General features: G+C 43.8%; 1 protein-coding gene across 2 annotated transcripts in view; it reads left to right on the forward strand.

Moving 5' to 3' along the window:
* The window catches only part of lrp1aa (low density lipoprotein receptor-related protein 1Aa), a 100696-nt gene that overhangs the window by 82794 nt on the left and 1939 nt on the right, over positions 1–15963 (forward strand). The window contains exons 54-89 of one of the 2 annotated variants that reach the window (XM_028998440.1): positions 72–212; positions 290–477; positions 695–878; positions 1058–1143; positions 1228–1347; positions 1425–1612; positions 1719–1924; positions 2006–2194; positions 2325–2473; positions 4160–4253; positions 4346–4462; positions 4885–5004; positions 5326–5448; positions 5545–5670; positions 5760–5876; positions 7010–7116; positions 7627–7759; positions 8034–8156; positions 8350–8472; positions 8909–9046; positions 9125–9250; positions 10622–10741; positions 10830–11128; positions 11235–11413; positions 11494–11600; positions 11686–11805; positions 12018–12194; positions 12285–12425; positions 12554–12727; positions 12894–13055; positions 13373–13553; positions 13638–13739; positions 14455–14525; positions 14629–14722; positions 14912–14950; positions 15714–15858. In XM_028998440.1, coding sequence (XP_028854273.1) covers positions 72–212; positions 290–477; positions 695–878; positions 1058–1143; positions 1228–1347; positions 1425–1612; positions 1719–1924; positions 2006–2194; positions 2325–2473; positions 4160–4253; positions 4346–4462; positions 4885–5004; positions 5326–5448; positions 5545–5670; positions 5760–5876; positions 7010–7116; positions 7627–7759; positions 8034–8156; positions 8350–8472; positions 8909–9046; positions 9125–9250; positions 10622–10741; positions 10830–11128; positions 11235–11413; positions 11494–11600; positions 11686–11805; positions 12018–12194; positions 12285–12425; positions 12554–12727; positions 12894–13055; positions 13373–13553; positions 13638–13739; positions 14455–14525; positions 14629–14722; positions 14912–14950; positions 15714–15858 — 5009 coding nt within the window. The remainder of the gene's footprint in view (positions 1–71; positions 213–289; positions 478–694; positions 879–1057; positions 1144–1227; positions 1348–1424; positions 1613–1718; positions 1925–2005; positions 2195–2324; positions 2474–4159; positions 4254–4345; positions 4463–4884; positions 5005–5325; positions 5449–5544; positions 5671–5759; positions 5877–7009; positions 7117–7626; positions 7760–8033; positions 8157–8349; positions 8473–8908; positions 9047–9124; positions 9251–10621; positions 10742–10829; positions 11129–11234; positions 11414–11493; positions 11601–11685; positions 11806–12017; positions 12195–12284; positions 12426–12553; positions 12728–12893; positions 13056–13372; positions 13554–13637; positions 13740–14454; positions 14526–14628; positions 14723–14911; positions 14951–15713; positions 15859–15963) is intronic. The other variant, XM_028998441.1, reaches the window with a different exon arrangement.

Genomic DNA, 15963 nt, shown 5'->3' on the forward strand with positions numbered 1-15963 from the left:
GGGAACCATGAACATTTTTTTCACTTGCTGTTTGATGTAGGCTGATATATTTCCATTTCAAACCCTTTCAGAATATCCCACCTGTAAGCCCAATGAGTTCCGCTGTGCTAATGGCCGCTGCCTTATTCAGACTTCATGGGAGTGTGATGGCGAGTTTGACTGCCATGACCAATCAGACGAGGCTCCCAAGAACCCACGATGCAATGGACCAGGTAAATCTTTAGTATGACAGAAATGTTGAGCATATTGTATATAGTCACTGTTCAACTTGTTAATGTTCTTGGTTTAGAGAAACAATGCAATGATACATCATACGCATGTGGGAATGGAAACTGCGTGAACGAGACGCTGCTGTGTGACCGCAATGACGACTGCGGTGATGGCTCAGATGAGCTCAACTGCTTTATCAATGAGTGTCTGAACAGCAAACTCAGTGGCTGCTCACAGCTCTGTGAGGACCAGAAGATTGGCTTTAAGGTAAGGACTCAGAACTTGACATCATGTGGAAACATGGCAGGAAAGCCACAATATTAATAGTTGTGTTAGCTACAGTTTTTCTGACCAAGATTTTTATGCTTGTGGACAAAGAAATGATGCAGGATAAGGAGAAAAAATACAGAGAGTAGCATATAACCCTTCATCAAATCATTTCGGATTGCGCATCTTAACATTTGTTCTCTTTTGCCCCCTGCAGTGCAGGTGCCACCCAGGTTTCAGACTGAAGGATGATGGGAAGACGTGTGTGGATGTTGATGAGTGTACGAGCACGTACCCCTGCACTCAGCACTGCATAAACACGCATGGGAGTTTCCACTGCGTCTGTGTGGAGGGATTCCAACTGCACCCTGATGACCCCACTATATGCAAATCTACCTCAGGTTTGTGTCTTTTTTTCCTTTGGCTCATTAATTTGCCAGTAAAACTACTCTTTACTATCCTTCAGTATTTTGTACTTTAGTACAGTTTGGAAGTATGATTTAAGTCTTACTTGACCACAGCAGCACAGCATCTTTTAACATGTAAGTCCAGTTATAGTTGATTTGTTTTACCCTGACAGATGAAGAACCTTTCCTCATCTTCGCAAACCGGTACTACCTGAGAAAGCTGAACCTAGATGGAAGCAACTACACTCTGATCAAACAGGTGAGCATGAGGGTGTGACCTGAGTTGAAGGATCAAGACAACATTTGCGGCTGAGATTAAAGCGTCTGTGTGTGTATCTTGCAGGGCTTGAACAATGCTGTAGCTCTGGACTTTGACTACAGGCAACAGATGATCTACTGGACAGATGTGACCACTCAGGGCAGTATGATCCGACGCATGCACATCAACGGCAGCAACGTACAGGTATGAACATAACTTCTTCAAGCTGAATTATGACATTTATATGATGCTGATGTGATGGTTTCTTTTTGGTGTTTCAGGTCCTTCATCGAACATCTCTTAGTAACCCTGATGGGCTTGCAGTTGACTGGGTGGGAGGGAACCTGTATTGGTGTGACAAGGGCCGGGACACCATTGAGGTGTCCAAGCTTAACGGAGCATACCGTGCTGTTCTGGTCAACACTGGCTTGAGGGAACCAAGGGCTGTGGCAGTGGATGTACGCAATGGGTAAGCAGCAACTTAAACATTATCTTAAAACATTTAGCATTCTCCTATATAGAAAATTAAAGCCATAAAAATGGTACCATAAGGCATTCTCTCTGTTTTCTCACAGGTATCTGTACTGGTCAGACTGGGGAGATAACCCGCACATTGGCCGCATCGGGATGGACGGCAGTAACAGGAGTGTGATTGTAAAGGACCGCATCACTTGGCCCAATGGCCTCACCCTGGACTTCATCAATGACCGAATCTACTGGGCTGATGCACGAGAAGACTACATCGAGTTTGCCAGTCTGGATGGCACCAAACGACACACAGGTCAGTAATGGTTAAAGATTTTGGTATTTGTATTGCACTAAATGTGTATGATTTGAGTGGATGTGTATTTTATGGCTTTAGTTCTGAGTCAGGACATCCCCCACATCTTTGCCATGACGCTGTTTGAGGAGTACATCTACTGGACTGATTGGGAGACAAAGTCCATAAACAGGGCACATAAGACGCTTGGCACCAACAAGACCATGCTGATCAGCACACTGCACAGGCCTATGGACATCCACATCTACCACCCATACAGACAACCTGAGGGTAAGGCCTTGATCTTACCAAAACACACACACACACACACACACACACACACACACACACACATTTGCTCACCCCAGTCTGTGCACCCATAGAAAGAAATGAACTTTTTTTTTTTTTTTTTAAACTCCAGTGAATAATCACCCCTGCCAGACGAATAACGGCGGCTGCAGTAACCTGTGTCTGCTTTCTCCTGGCGGAGGCTATAAGTGCGCCTGCCCAACAAACTTCTACTTGGCAGCCGACGGACGCCAGTGTCTGTCCAACTGCACTGCCAGCCAGGTGAGGCTAGAGGAGAGGTTTGGAACCGCACCACATTTATTTATTGACACAGCTTTTTTATTCATATTTTAATATGATTATTTACCTTATAAGTGATTGTCATTGTGAAACACAGCACAGCAAACGGTACACAACAAAATGTGTCCTCTGCTTTTAACCCGTTACCCTTTGTGAGCAGTGGGCAACCATGAAAGGCGCCCGGGGGGCAGTGTGTTGGGACGGTGCTTTGCTCAGTGGCATCTTGGCAGCTCGGGATTCCAACTGGCAACCTTCCGATTACGAGTTTGTTTCCTTACCCACTAGGCCAACCACTGCCTTATGAATGTTAAACCCAGACTAAAGGGTCACAGTAAATCTGTGGTTGTTCAATGCTGTGCATATATCTTAGGCTCTGGTATATACCAATATAAACAGTTAAATGCAGAATTTGCTCTATCTTATTTAAACACAAAACAAAAACAGAAAGCAGTCCTCTTTGTGTATCAATATTGTGTATCAATAAGGTAACAGGAACACTTGCTACACTGCCAACTTGCAATGAGGAAGATTGTGGGTAGAATTAGAGAAATAGGGTGGTAGGAGAAATAGGGTGGTAGTAGCCTAGTGGGTAACACACTCGCCTATGAACCAGAAGACCCGGGTTCGAATCCCACTTACTACCATTGTGTCCCTGAGCAAGACACTTAACCCTAAGTTGCTCCAGGGGGACTGTCCCTGTAACTACTGATTGTAAGTCGCTCTGGATAAGGGCGTCTGATAAATGCTGTAAATGTAAATGTAAATAAAATGTGCTAAATTGTATGGTAGTACCATAAATTCTGTACTATAGAGCGCACCAATATATAGGCCGAAAACTAGTAACTTTAATGTCATGGTTTTTTGCTGTTATATAGGTTTTTGTGGTCCCCAAATACTGTATCTGAAGTCCTTTTCCAAAATTTTCCAAAATGGTTGAAACGAGATTTTAGCTTTAAATGGTAATGAGGAGGAGAAAAGCGTGAGAAAGGGGGGGTAACTTTTCCCCTTATGATGTCATAAGGGGTCAAATTCCAGATTCAACAATCTAAGCTGCTGCGCTCTAAAATGTGGAGCAGAATAACCAAAGCACTCTTTACACCGATCGCCATTTCTAGCCACTGCAGGACCATAGACAGGCTAGGGAAACTTTATAAAAAAAATCTTGCAAAGTGAAATGTTCATGTTATGGAGCCTTTTAAAGAAAAAATAATGCATAAATAATCCACACTTGTCTATAAGCTGCAGGTGTCTGATGCACCATGCTGTCAGGATCCACTGGCATGCTTCACATGCAGCCAGTTTTTGTGAATGATTTCTCACCGCTCATCTTCCAAGCCTTCCACTGACTGTTCACACCGAGGTCGAGGGTCTGCAAATGCTTCGTTGTGCCCCCAGGAATCACAGCTGGAAGCTACCTAGCCTATAAAAATCCATAAATTAGCCACATTGGCTAAGTAGCGGCTTATATGCCGGAATTTAGGGTGCATCATAATTTGTGTTGCATTACGTTGTGCCCCCAGGAATCACATCTGGAAGCTACTTAGCCTATGAAAATCCATAAATTATCCACATCGGTGAAGTAGCGGTTTATATGCCAGAATTGAAGGTACATCATAATTTGTGTTTCATTACCTGTGATACCTATTTGCTGTCTTTTGTGTCTCTCAGTTTGTTTGCAAGAATGATAAGTGTATCCCATTCTGGTGGCGCTGTGACACAGAAGATGACTGTGGGGATCGCTCTGATGAGCCGGCTGACTGTCGTAAGTGCACCAAGTCCACACAAACACACCACACCAGCTTTGCAGCTTTATGTGTGTTTCGAGGTATGTAATGCTATGTTTCTGTTCTGTAGCGGAGTTTAAATGCAGACCTGGTCAGTTCCAGTGCGGAACTGGGATCTGCACTAACCCCGCCTACATCTGCGATGGAGATGATGATTGCCAAGATAACTCGGACGAGGCTAATTGCGGTATGAACACATCTGTTTTTCACATCCTTTCCTGCCCTCTTCTGTGTCTGTTTGCCTCCTCTTTCTTCAGTATGAAGAACTTTAACTCCAGAATTGCCCACAGCAGGTAATAGTTGTAGTAGCCTAGTGTGTAACACACTTGCCTATGAACCAGAAGACCCAGGTTCAAATCCCACTTACTACCATTGTGTCCCTGAGCAATACACTTAACCCTGAGTTGCTCCAGGGGGGACTGTCCCTGTAAAGACTGATTGTAAGTCGCTCTGGATAAGGGCGTCTGATAAATGCTGTAAATGTAAATTACATTAGCTGAAATGTTAGCTCCCCAAAATATATAAAAGGTGCCCATTTCTGATTGACTGATTGAATATATAAAATGAAAATAAAATGTATTTAGTTGTATGTTCACATCTGTTCCCCAGATATCCATGTGTGTCTGCCCAGCCAGTTTAAGTGCACCCATCCCAGCCGCTGCATCCCTGGAATATTCCGCTGTAATGGACAGAATAACTGTGGGGAGGGAGAAGATGAGAAAGACTGTCGTAAGTGTCCTCCTGTTCTCTCTCTCTCACTGACTCACTCACACACACACACACACACACATCATCACAGCCACAACAGTTCATTTTAAATACCCATTCATCAGCATCAGAATTATACGTAAACCAGCTACCATGTGCATTAAGGCATGCTTGTCTGGTTGAAAGAATATTTTTAATCCTTATTTCATTATCTGTTTTTTTTTTTCATTCCTGACTGATTTTAGATGCACTGCAGTACTGTGATTGGTTATGGGTAATACCCCGATGGCTATAAACACTGATAAATGGCTTGAAGTCCTTCTCTTTCTTCCTTTTGTGTAGCGGAGGTGACCTGTGCTCCTAATCAGTTCCAGTGTGCTATCACAAAGCGCTGCATCCCACGGGTGTGGGTGTGTGACCGTGACAATGACTGTGTGGATGGCTCAGATGAACCTGCTAACTGCAGTATGTTTCCCATCTGTGCTAGAAATACTTTAGACCAGATTCATTTCTGTTATGTGAGTTCATATTTATATTGGGGTTTTTTTTGTCTCTCTTCAGCTCAGATGACATGTGGGGTGGACGAGTTCCGCTGTAAAGACTCTGGTCGCTGTATTCCCGCACGCTGGAAGTGTGATGGAGAAGATGACTGTGGGGATGCATCCGATGAGCCAAAAGAGGAATGCGGTGAGAGAGAATGCTCCCAATATTTTAATGTCTCCATTGTGCATGAGGAGGGATTTTAATGTGTGTTCTGTGTATGTTACATTGGACAGATGAGAGGACGTGTGAGCCATATCAGTTCCGCTGCAAGAATAACCGCTGCGTGCCCGGACGCTGGCAGTGCGACTATGACAATGACTGTGGAGACAACTCTGATGAAGATAAGTGTGGTATGTCCCAGTGCCCACAAACCTCAAGCCTGCTGATGTCTGGCAAAAATTATCATATAAATAATCGTAAATATACAGGGACGTGAATGATCAACTTGATGAATTGTGACTGTGCATGTCCATTCACTTTACCAAATGTAGTGTGCTTATTTCAATACACGCTTTACACTTTGGGCTAAAGCAGTGAATTAATGTCATCAGCTTGTATTATGGCTGTAGTGGTCCAATCATTTTTTTCCATTTGAGCCACATTTGGGTTTTTAGCGACTGTGCTGCCCCAACAACATGCCACCCATACCTTGATCTAACACAATGTCAGCAGACATCACCTGCAGATAGATTATCCACATTAATTCAAGAGTAAAATAGATGTAATATTTGCCCTGCCTCTCAAAGTAAATAGAACAATGATTATAGTATTGCATGTGAAATGAAAAATGAATTATGTTGCATTGGTTATGCATCTGTAAGGATAGTGGGAAGTGTGTAAGGATGTGTGTTTTGTGATTGATTTCTTGTATTGTTAAATCCCTAGTTTTTACTTAAAAAGTTGTTTAAGATTAAAGGAATCGAGGTTCATTTCGACTTGATAATGCCAGCAGAGCTGTAGAAAAGAGGACTGTCACGTGTGCATGATGCCAGTACAGTCAGCTTTTAGTTCGCTGTGGTGTCCTTTGATGTTTTTTTTTTTTTTTTAACCATTTGTTTTCTGCACACTCATTGTGTGGCCATTGACGCGTCTTTCACTCCATCTTATTCTTGTTCCACATTTCATACACTGGCCTGTGGGGTTGGCATGAGGCAGAGGTAGGTGTCGCCACCACTATCAAAGTATGTGCCTTGCTCCCTTCTCCTTTCAGTGTACGCCCCCTGCCCTGTTCTACCCCATTTCCAACATTACTGCATTCCCATCCCCCTCTGCGTTTGTCAGCTTGACCTTCTCTGTTAGCGTTTGCCAAAAGTCTGAGCCCCCAAATGCTTCCTGGAGCTTCCCCCCCATCTGCTCTCTGAGAATTATTCCCCTACTGTGTTCTTCATGGTGAGGAGTGACTTTGTAAATGGTCTGTGAACTTTAAAATTGTGATTCAACTTTTCTTTTCCCCACCATTCTGCTTGTCTTATCTCTCCGACAGTCCCACGTAAGTGCTCCGAGAGTGAGTTTTCCTGCACAAATGGCCGTTGCATTGCCGGACGATGGAAGTGTGATGGTGATCATGACTGTGCAGATGGGTCAGATGAGGTGAATTTGCACACCATTCTCCCTGCAAGCTATTTCTAAGAATTATAAGATCAGTGTTCTGGCAGTGGTTCTCATGGGATACATTACATGCTCATTGAAGGACAGCGTCAGGTCTCCAGTACAATCTGTTTTGCCGTCACACACACATACTTTCCCTCTCTGTTTGGCCATCTGAAACTGATTAATGCGCACACAAGATCGATTTCTATTACAAGCTCTGCGTTGCTGACGACTGAAACTGGAGTTTGCATGACAGATGTGTAATGGTGTTTTTAATGAACACACCACCCTGAACAGCTGCCAGGGAAGACCTCCAGAATACAGAAGAGAGGCTGCTGTGATCGCAGGCAGCCAAACTGCCTTGTTCCTGTGACCGCATAGAGAAAACATATCGAGCTCCAACAAGGCCCCATTTTTAGATGCAACATTAGCTAGAGGGCACTATAATGTCCGATGTTGGAATATTTTGGAAATGCTCATGCACATAAAATATCTCCTGTGTTTTCACAGCACGGCTGCGATGTGAAGTGTGACAGCGACCAGTTCCAGTGCAAGAATGGCCACTGCATTCCCCTACGGTGGAGGTGTGATGCAGACCCTGACTGCATGGACAGCAGCGACGAGGAGAACTGTGAGAGTGGAGGTGAGAACACACCCACAAATACACATTTCCTCCATTCACAGATTAGCAGCATATTTAGTGTACTGAAAATGCCAAACTGACATAATGTGTTAACTCCTGTTAACACATTATCAGGAGTTAAATGTACAGGTTAAAGGTACAAAAGATTTGAAATGTTTTGTTACCATCTCAAAAACTTGCATCAGTGCGTACACTTTTTAATCCTTTTCTGGGGCTATAATTTATGACTGTTTATTCATTGTGTGTGTGTTATGTGCTCTATTTTTGTGTTAAGTGGGAAGACACTGCCCTCTAGATGAATTCCAGTGTAACAACACCCTTTGTAAGCCTTTAAGCTGGAAGTGTGATGGAGAGGATGACTGTGGGGACAATTCTGATGAGAACCCAGAAGAGTGCAGTGAGTGTCTCTCCCTGTTCCTCCATCCCACTGTTTCTCTTTTTCTCACATTTATCTTCTATGTTTTCTTTTCTATTCAAATGCTCTTTACTTTTTGGAACTTTTTTTTCCAAACACAGAATGTTTTTATTTGAGAGGCATTAGCCATATTTGTGCTACATTATCCCTGACATTCTTTATATCTGTATGTTAGGGAGGTTCCAGTGCCCTCCCACCAGGCAGTTCCGTTGTCATAACAACCGAGTGTGCCTGCCAATTTCTAGGCAGTGCGATGGAGTGGACAACTGCGGGGACAACAGTGATGAGCAGAATTGCCGTGAGTAGTCCTGGATTCAGCCATGTTCTTTTTTAGTTTGTCATATGTCAGTTGTTCCCAGTGGGGTCCTTTATATGTAAAGACCAGAACAGTTGAAGTCAAACCATCAAATCATATTTACAAAACTGCACGTGTTTCTACCTATGTGTACAGAAAAAACATGAAATGATCTCATTATGAGACTAATAGGTTTGTTTGGGGGTTCCTGAAAAAGCTTGAGAATCACTGTCATAAGTACATGCCTCCATATTTCAAGGAATGAAGTAGTAGATGCAAAGGAATTCATTAATTTGTGACAGTGGTCACAAAATATACAATGAAAGTCTGCATTTATTTTTCTCCTCACATTTTCTAGCACTGTGTATTGATCCAGATGTGTAAAATTGTTACCTCTGGTCCAGTGGAGGGGAAAATGTCCTTGTCTTTCTGTGTGTAGAGACCCCTGGCCCACCGGTGTGTGAGAAGAATGAGTTTACCTGCAGCAATGGCAGATGCCTCAGCACTGTTCTGGTCTGCAACTCATTCAACGACTGTGAGGACTACGGCTCTGATGAAGTCAAATGTACTAAAAAAGGTATGTTTTTATGCAATGTAATGGTAATAGAATTATGGAATGTATTAATTTAATCCTTCATGATGTCTGTCTTTGCAGAATCCAGTGGCCCAGTCTGTGGGGTCTGTAGGGACATAGAGGAGGCCCACTGTGTGGTGAATGGCACTGATTCATTCTGCTCTTGCAAACCTGGGTTCCGCACATCATTACCTTCAACCTGTGATGGTACATCAATCATAAATTCACACACATCCAACTCATAATGTCTCTCCTAAAGGTCACTGGCTGTTCAGGTGGCATGGATGTCTGAACATTGTAACACTCCCTAGCACATTTATTTCTGTGTATCCTGTTAGATATGGACCAACTAACCCTGGTTAATGATTTATCTTAAATCGGAAAATCCTAAAATGAGAAATTACCCTTTTTTTTGTTTTGATTTTACAATCAAATAATGATTATCCTATTTTCTTTAGTGTGATTGTAGACGAAGATCAGGAATAAAATATCTCCGTAGAAATTGGTCCTCTTTGTTTGGGGGTTCCTGGAAAAGCTTGAGAATCTCTGTCATAAGTACATGCTTAAGAAGATGCAAAGGAATTAATTACACAGTGGTCACAAAATATACAAAGAAAGTCTGTATTTATTTTTCTCCTCACATTTGTTAGTGTTGTATTTATCTGTGTATTTATCCAGATGTTTAAAATTGTTACGTCTGGTTCAGTGGAGGGGAAAATATCCTTGTCTTTCTGTGTGTAGGGTTTAAAAGCTTTGGGCCACTGAAAACCCACTCTTTCAGGATAAAACAGGATGTGAAGAAACAGCATCAAGTGTTCTCTCTCTGGCCCAACTCCATTTTCACTGAAAATTTACACATTGGATTATGATAAATGGCAATTTCTTGCCAGGGGAACGGGGGTTTGTAAGCTTTGTCCCCTTTCTTAACACCATAGATCTTGATTAGTGGGCTTGTAGGTCATCCTTGCCCAGGTGACCAGATTTTCAAAGCCATGTTATATTAGTGAGGTCATCCATAAACACTAGACAATTGAGAGTTCAGTGACCTAAAGCTGATAAACCTTAGCATTCCTGCTAAGAAGTGACTATTAATTAAAAACCAGTGTGCATATGAGCAAAGTTCCCTGGTTAATTCCACAGTGAAGAAGGTTTTGGGCCAGACAGGTAACAATTGAATCTATTTATACAATTCCTATTTTACCCTTAACAAATGAGGCAGTGGTTGCCTAATGGGCAAGGAAAGTGACCTGTAATCAGAAGGTTGCTGGTTCGAATCCTGAGCAATGCACCGTTCCCACACACTGCTCCCAGGGCACCTGTCATGGATGCTCACTGCTGACCAAGGGGGATTGGTTAAATGCAGAGGACACATTTTGTTGCTGCTGTGTTGCAGTGTTTCACAATGACAATTACTTCACTTTAAGTGAGATTTCACTTATCCAAAGCTTTTAAACAGTAGTTTTTGGTAAGAAAAAGCCATTCATCATAATCCAATGTGCAGTTCCAGAGTTAAATTTGCTGGAACTGCAGGAATGCAAAATTAATCCAGCTACCTGTCTTTCAAATTCTCTCCTACAGATATCAACGAGTGTAACCAGTTTGGAATCTGTTCCCACATCTGCAACAACACAAAAGGCTCCTACAAGTGCAGCTGCCATAAGTACTTCACCAGAGTGAACGACACCTGCAAAGCAGACCGTGAGAGACCATCGAAAAATTGGAATTCACTCTCTGTATAAACCTTTTACTACAACCTGATGAAATGATCTGAAATTATCTATTGCAGCGGTTCAGGGGGTCAGTTGGAAGGTTTTGTATGTTGCCGATGACAACGAGATCCGGAACCTGAACCCCGGCTCTCCCAACCTGGTATATGGACAGACATTCCAGGGAGATGCCACAGTGCGCATTGATGCTATGGACATCCATGTCAAGTCCAACCGCATCTTCTGGACCAACTGGCACATGGGAACCATTTCCTCTTATGAGCTTCCATCTACTTCCTCCTCCTCCTCCTCCAGCCAAGGAGGCTCCTCCTCCAACCGCAACCGCCGCCAGAGTGAGACTGGCCTCACTCACCTGGAGGTAGGCATGGGCTTCCATCTAATTCTGTTCAGACTTTAATGTGCTTATGGGATTTATTGTGAGGCCTGAACTTATTTTTTTTGACAACATGTTCTCTCTGATTTAGATTCCAGGGCTGAAGATGCCACGGGGTATTGCAGTGGACTGGGTGGCAGGAAATATTTACTGGACTGACTCGGGGCGTGATGTCATCGAGGTAGCACAGATGACTGGAGGCCACAGAAAGACGCTCATTTCCGGCATGATTGATGAGCCCTATGCCATCGTTGTGGACCCTCAGAGAGGGTGAGAGAGGGAAGAATTGTGTAAGGGCAGGATGAGGGTGAAAGCGTTGCTTTTGTTGACTGATGATGTTCCTCTCTCAGCACCATGTACTGGGCAGACTGGGGGAATCACCCCAAAATCGAAACTGCGGCCATGGACGGGACCCTGAGAGAGACGCTGGTGCATGAGAACATCCAGTGGCCTACAGGCAGGTGTTACCAACACGTCACGCACCCCCATCTCCACAGAATTCTCACTTACACACAGGTCTGACTGTGATGTTCCTGTCACAGGCCTGGCGGTGGATTACTTTAATGAGCGTCTGTACTGGGCTGATGCTAAACTCTCAGTGATCGGCAGTGTGCGTCTGAATGGAAGTGACCCGGTCATCGCCGTCTCCAGCCTGAAGAACAGTTGAGTCACTTCTGCCTTGGTTGCTATCAGATATGATTGGTCTTGTTTTCTGTGTGTGTTCATCTATTTAAATTTATTTAATCTATATAAATGTTATTATTATAATGACTGTCCTGATCATATATCCATGTTTTAAATGCAGTAGTTAAATTTTTGCTTTGTTTATCTTACATTTGATCCGCTTTGCTAATCTTGGTTTTCATTCCGGCAGAACTCCACCACCCATTCAGCATCGACATCTTTGAGGACTACATCTATGGCACCACCCACATAAACAACCTGGTGTTCAGAGTGAATAAGTTTGGAAAAGGGCCAGTGGAGAACCTGACAACAAGCATGAACCACGCAACAGACCTTGTACTACACCACCGCTACAAACAGCCTAAAAGTGAGGATGCAAACAAACATATCTGACACATTTTTATTGAGATTTGTGGAGATCTGAAGTGTTACATCTCTCTGCCTCTTTCACTTTCAGTGACTAACCCATGTGACAGGAAGAAGTGTGAGTGGTTGTGTCTGCTGAGTCCCAGTGGCCCAGTATGCACCTGTCCAAATGGCCATGTGCTACACAACTCCACCTGTGTAGAGCTGCCTACTCCAACACAGTCACCTATCTGTGAGTGACGCGCACACACACACACACACACACACACACACACACACACACACACACACACACACACATACATATATAACAATTATACATGTAATGTCATATTTTGATTTTTATTTTCCCCCTCTTAGCTCCACCCAGTGGCCCGTGTAATGTTTACTGTCTGAACCGAGGCACCTGTGTCCTCAATGCAAGGAAACAGCCCAAGTGCCACTGCCAGCCCAACTACAGCGGGGAGTACTGTGAGATCGAGCAGTGCAGAGACTACTGCCAGAATGGAGGGACCTGCACTGCTTCTCCGACAGGTACACACACACATTTGTTACCGTTGTGAAGAGCTAGAATGCAAAATATATGGTATACAAACAAAGTGTACAACTGTAGGCTATTATTCTCAGGCACTCACATACACAACAAACGGCAAAGGCTGTACTGGCCTTTTATACCTTAACTCTCTGTTCTGTATCTCAGGTGCTTCTACCTGTCGCTGCATGCCTGGCTTCACTGGGCCCAGCTGTAACCTCCACACCTGTAAGAACCACTGCCTGAATGGAGGCAACTGCACGGTCAACCGTGGTAACCAGCCCACCTGCCGCTGCCCTCCTGAATTCCTTGGAGACCAGTGCCAATACCGTGAGTCAAAGAACCTGATGTACAAAGAACCTGATGATGTAAAGAACCTGATGCAAATTTGTAGGAATGTCACGATGTACAGTATAAGCAAACATTTATACATGTTCATATCAGTTTATGTAAGATGTGAAGTTTTCAATGGAGTCTTAACGTGCATGTGATGATATAGTCTGTTTACTATCTTAAACAGGCCTAAAAATAACTACACATACAATTCAGTTTGAGCAATTAAAATGGTTGTTCATTATAACTAGGGCAAGACAACTGCATTTTGCATTTATTGAAAAGTTCTAGCTGCTGATCTATCTGCTATGCAGGGAGCTGTGATGTCTGTTCCAATGGTGGCACCTGCCTGCAGTCGGCCAATGGCTCCCAACAATGTCGCTGCCTGCCACGCTTCCAAGGCAACTACTGTGAGGTAGACATGTGCCACTACTGCCGAGATGGGAAGTGCATGCCCATCAACCCCAATCAGCCCAACGGAGAGGTCACCTGCAGGTACAGTATTTCATACACACACACTCTGCACTTTAGCTTTCTTGTCAGCTTGTACCCCTATTTACATTTTATCTGTGTGTGTAGCTGCAAGAATGGCAGAATCCAGCCCAGCTGCTACAGCTGTGAAGAGTACTGTGCCAACGGGCAATGCAGCTTCAACCCACGCACACAGCTGCCAGAATGCAGGTGGGTCTTGTACACAGAAAGACACCTTTTATTTGTAAGCTCTCATAGACTAAAAAATGTAACGTACCCCTTGGAGGATCCAGATGTGTAAACACACCATCCTATGTGATAATCCTAGTGTCATTTAGTTGTCAAGATTGTAATGCATTTGTAATGCATTTGTAATGCAACTTACTAGGGCTGAACGATATATTGAACCGTAATCCTGATTTTAATATATGCGATTTTTATGACATCTTATCCAGAGTGACTTACATTTACAGCATTTATCAGACGCCCTTATCCAGAGCGACTTACAATCAGTAGTTACAGGGACAGTCCCCCCCCTGGAGCAATTTAGGGTTAAGTGTCTTGCTCATGGACACGATGGTAGTAAGTGGGGTTTGAACCTGGGTCTTCTGGTTCATAGGCGAGTGTGTTACCCACTAGGCTACTACCACCCTAAAAATCAGTAGTTACAGGGACAGTCCCCCTGGAGACACTCAAGGTTAAGTGTCTTGCTCAGACACACGGTGGTAGTTAGTGGGGTTGATCCTGTGACTTTGTAGTTGTGGTTTAAAGGCGAGTGGTTAAAGGCTGCGAACCATAAAAATGAAGACCCCTAAAAGTGAAACTTACATTGAGCATACATGAAACATTTTTATTGTTAGGTTGGACCACCCTACTGCACACTTTCGGCACTCAGCAATTGTGCATGTGTGTGTTCATGTTACAGATGTCCTGTGGGTTGGCAGGGCCACCGTTGTGAGGTCACTTCTAATGACGTGAACTCTTCCTCCAGTGGCCGTAAGTCCCATCTCTACATCCCCAACCTGAGGGTCAATGTAATACTGCAGCTTATTGCACCGTTTTTTTTTATCGTTCTGTGTGTGTATTTGGATATTTGCAGGCACAGCCTCAATAGTGATTCCTGTGCTCCTGTTGCTGCTGCTGGTGTTGCTTGCTGGTGGTGCAGTGTTCTGGTACAGGAGGAGAATGAGAGGGTGAGTTTGTCTACTGACCAAGCAGACACACACGTGACACAACACCTATCTCTCCTTTCTTACAACATATTTGTCTATATATTCTCATGGAGCTTCTTCTCTTTTACATCTTCTAACTTCCTTCTGACTGACTTCCCACTCTGTATTTCTGTCCTTCATCTGGTTAACTGGATTTTTTCTGCCCCTCAGGTCTGGCAGGCCGGGCAAATCCTGCTCCAGACATTCGCGGTAACGGTCACTAGGGTTACACCATCCATCCATGCCCATCATCGAAAATAAACCCCCACCCCTCCAACTGTTCTGTCCATTTCTACTTTACAGTGTTGTCCTGTGGCGTTTTGTGTTATTTTTTAAATGACTATTCTTTAAATGGACGTGTCCTCTGGCACTCTCTCCACGGTTCAGTCAGGGGCTCACTTTACCCCCTGGGATGGCAGGTGGTGATCTATTGAACGACCGATAAAATAGATCTTACCCCAGACCATGAGAGCCGACCCTTTCATACTGTGGTGTGTTATTTGCCATGATGAGACTGCATTGGTCCAAGCAGGTGCTTGGAAAATGCCTTGTGTTACCCAGTGGGTAAATGCCCAGTGTTTACCAAACTGCAACTGGAAGGTAGAAATCAGTCTTGCGCTCCTGGTTTGTAACTGGCTACTTTTGAGCAGCCAGTTAGTCTCAGATTATGATCTCAAATGCGTAATCTGTGAATCAGGTTATGTTTAATATGTTTAGTACTAGGAGTACATGAAGAAACAGGTAACCTAATATTTTGGTAAATGCTGGGTTGTGTTGGTGTTTGTGAAGTGTGGCTTTTGGTTCCAGGCTTCTTTGGTGACACCAAGCGTTGTTGGCGCCTCCGTGTTTTGTGGCTGTGTTCTCTGCTTGTGCTGCTATGGTGCTAGTACATGTCAACACATCTTACAGAGCAGGTATGCAGTGTTTCATGCAGTGTTTCCTTGGCACTGACTCCTGTCGTCTGTACCTGCAGGGCCAAGGGCTTCCAGCACCAGAGGATGACAAATGGAGCCATGAACGTGGAGATTGGGAACCCAGCGTATAAAATTTATGAAGGGGAACCCGATGATGACGTTGGAGAACTCCTTGACTCAGACTTTACACTAGATCCAGACAAGGTATGATATACTTCAATGTATTTTTTGACTTCAAGAAAAGAAACCTGTGGTCTTTGCCCAATATCATAAGATCTGCATGAGTAGACTGTTCATATTCAGATATAG

This window comes from Denticeps clupeoides, chromosome 12, assembly GCF_900700375.1.
Source record: "Denticeps clupeoides chromosome 12, fDenClu1.1, whole genome shotgun sequence".
NCBI classification, from domain to species: Eukaryota; Metazoa; Chordata; class Actinopteri; order Clupeiformes; family Denticipitidae; genus Denticeps; species Denticeps clupeoides.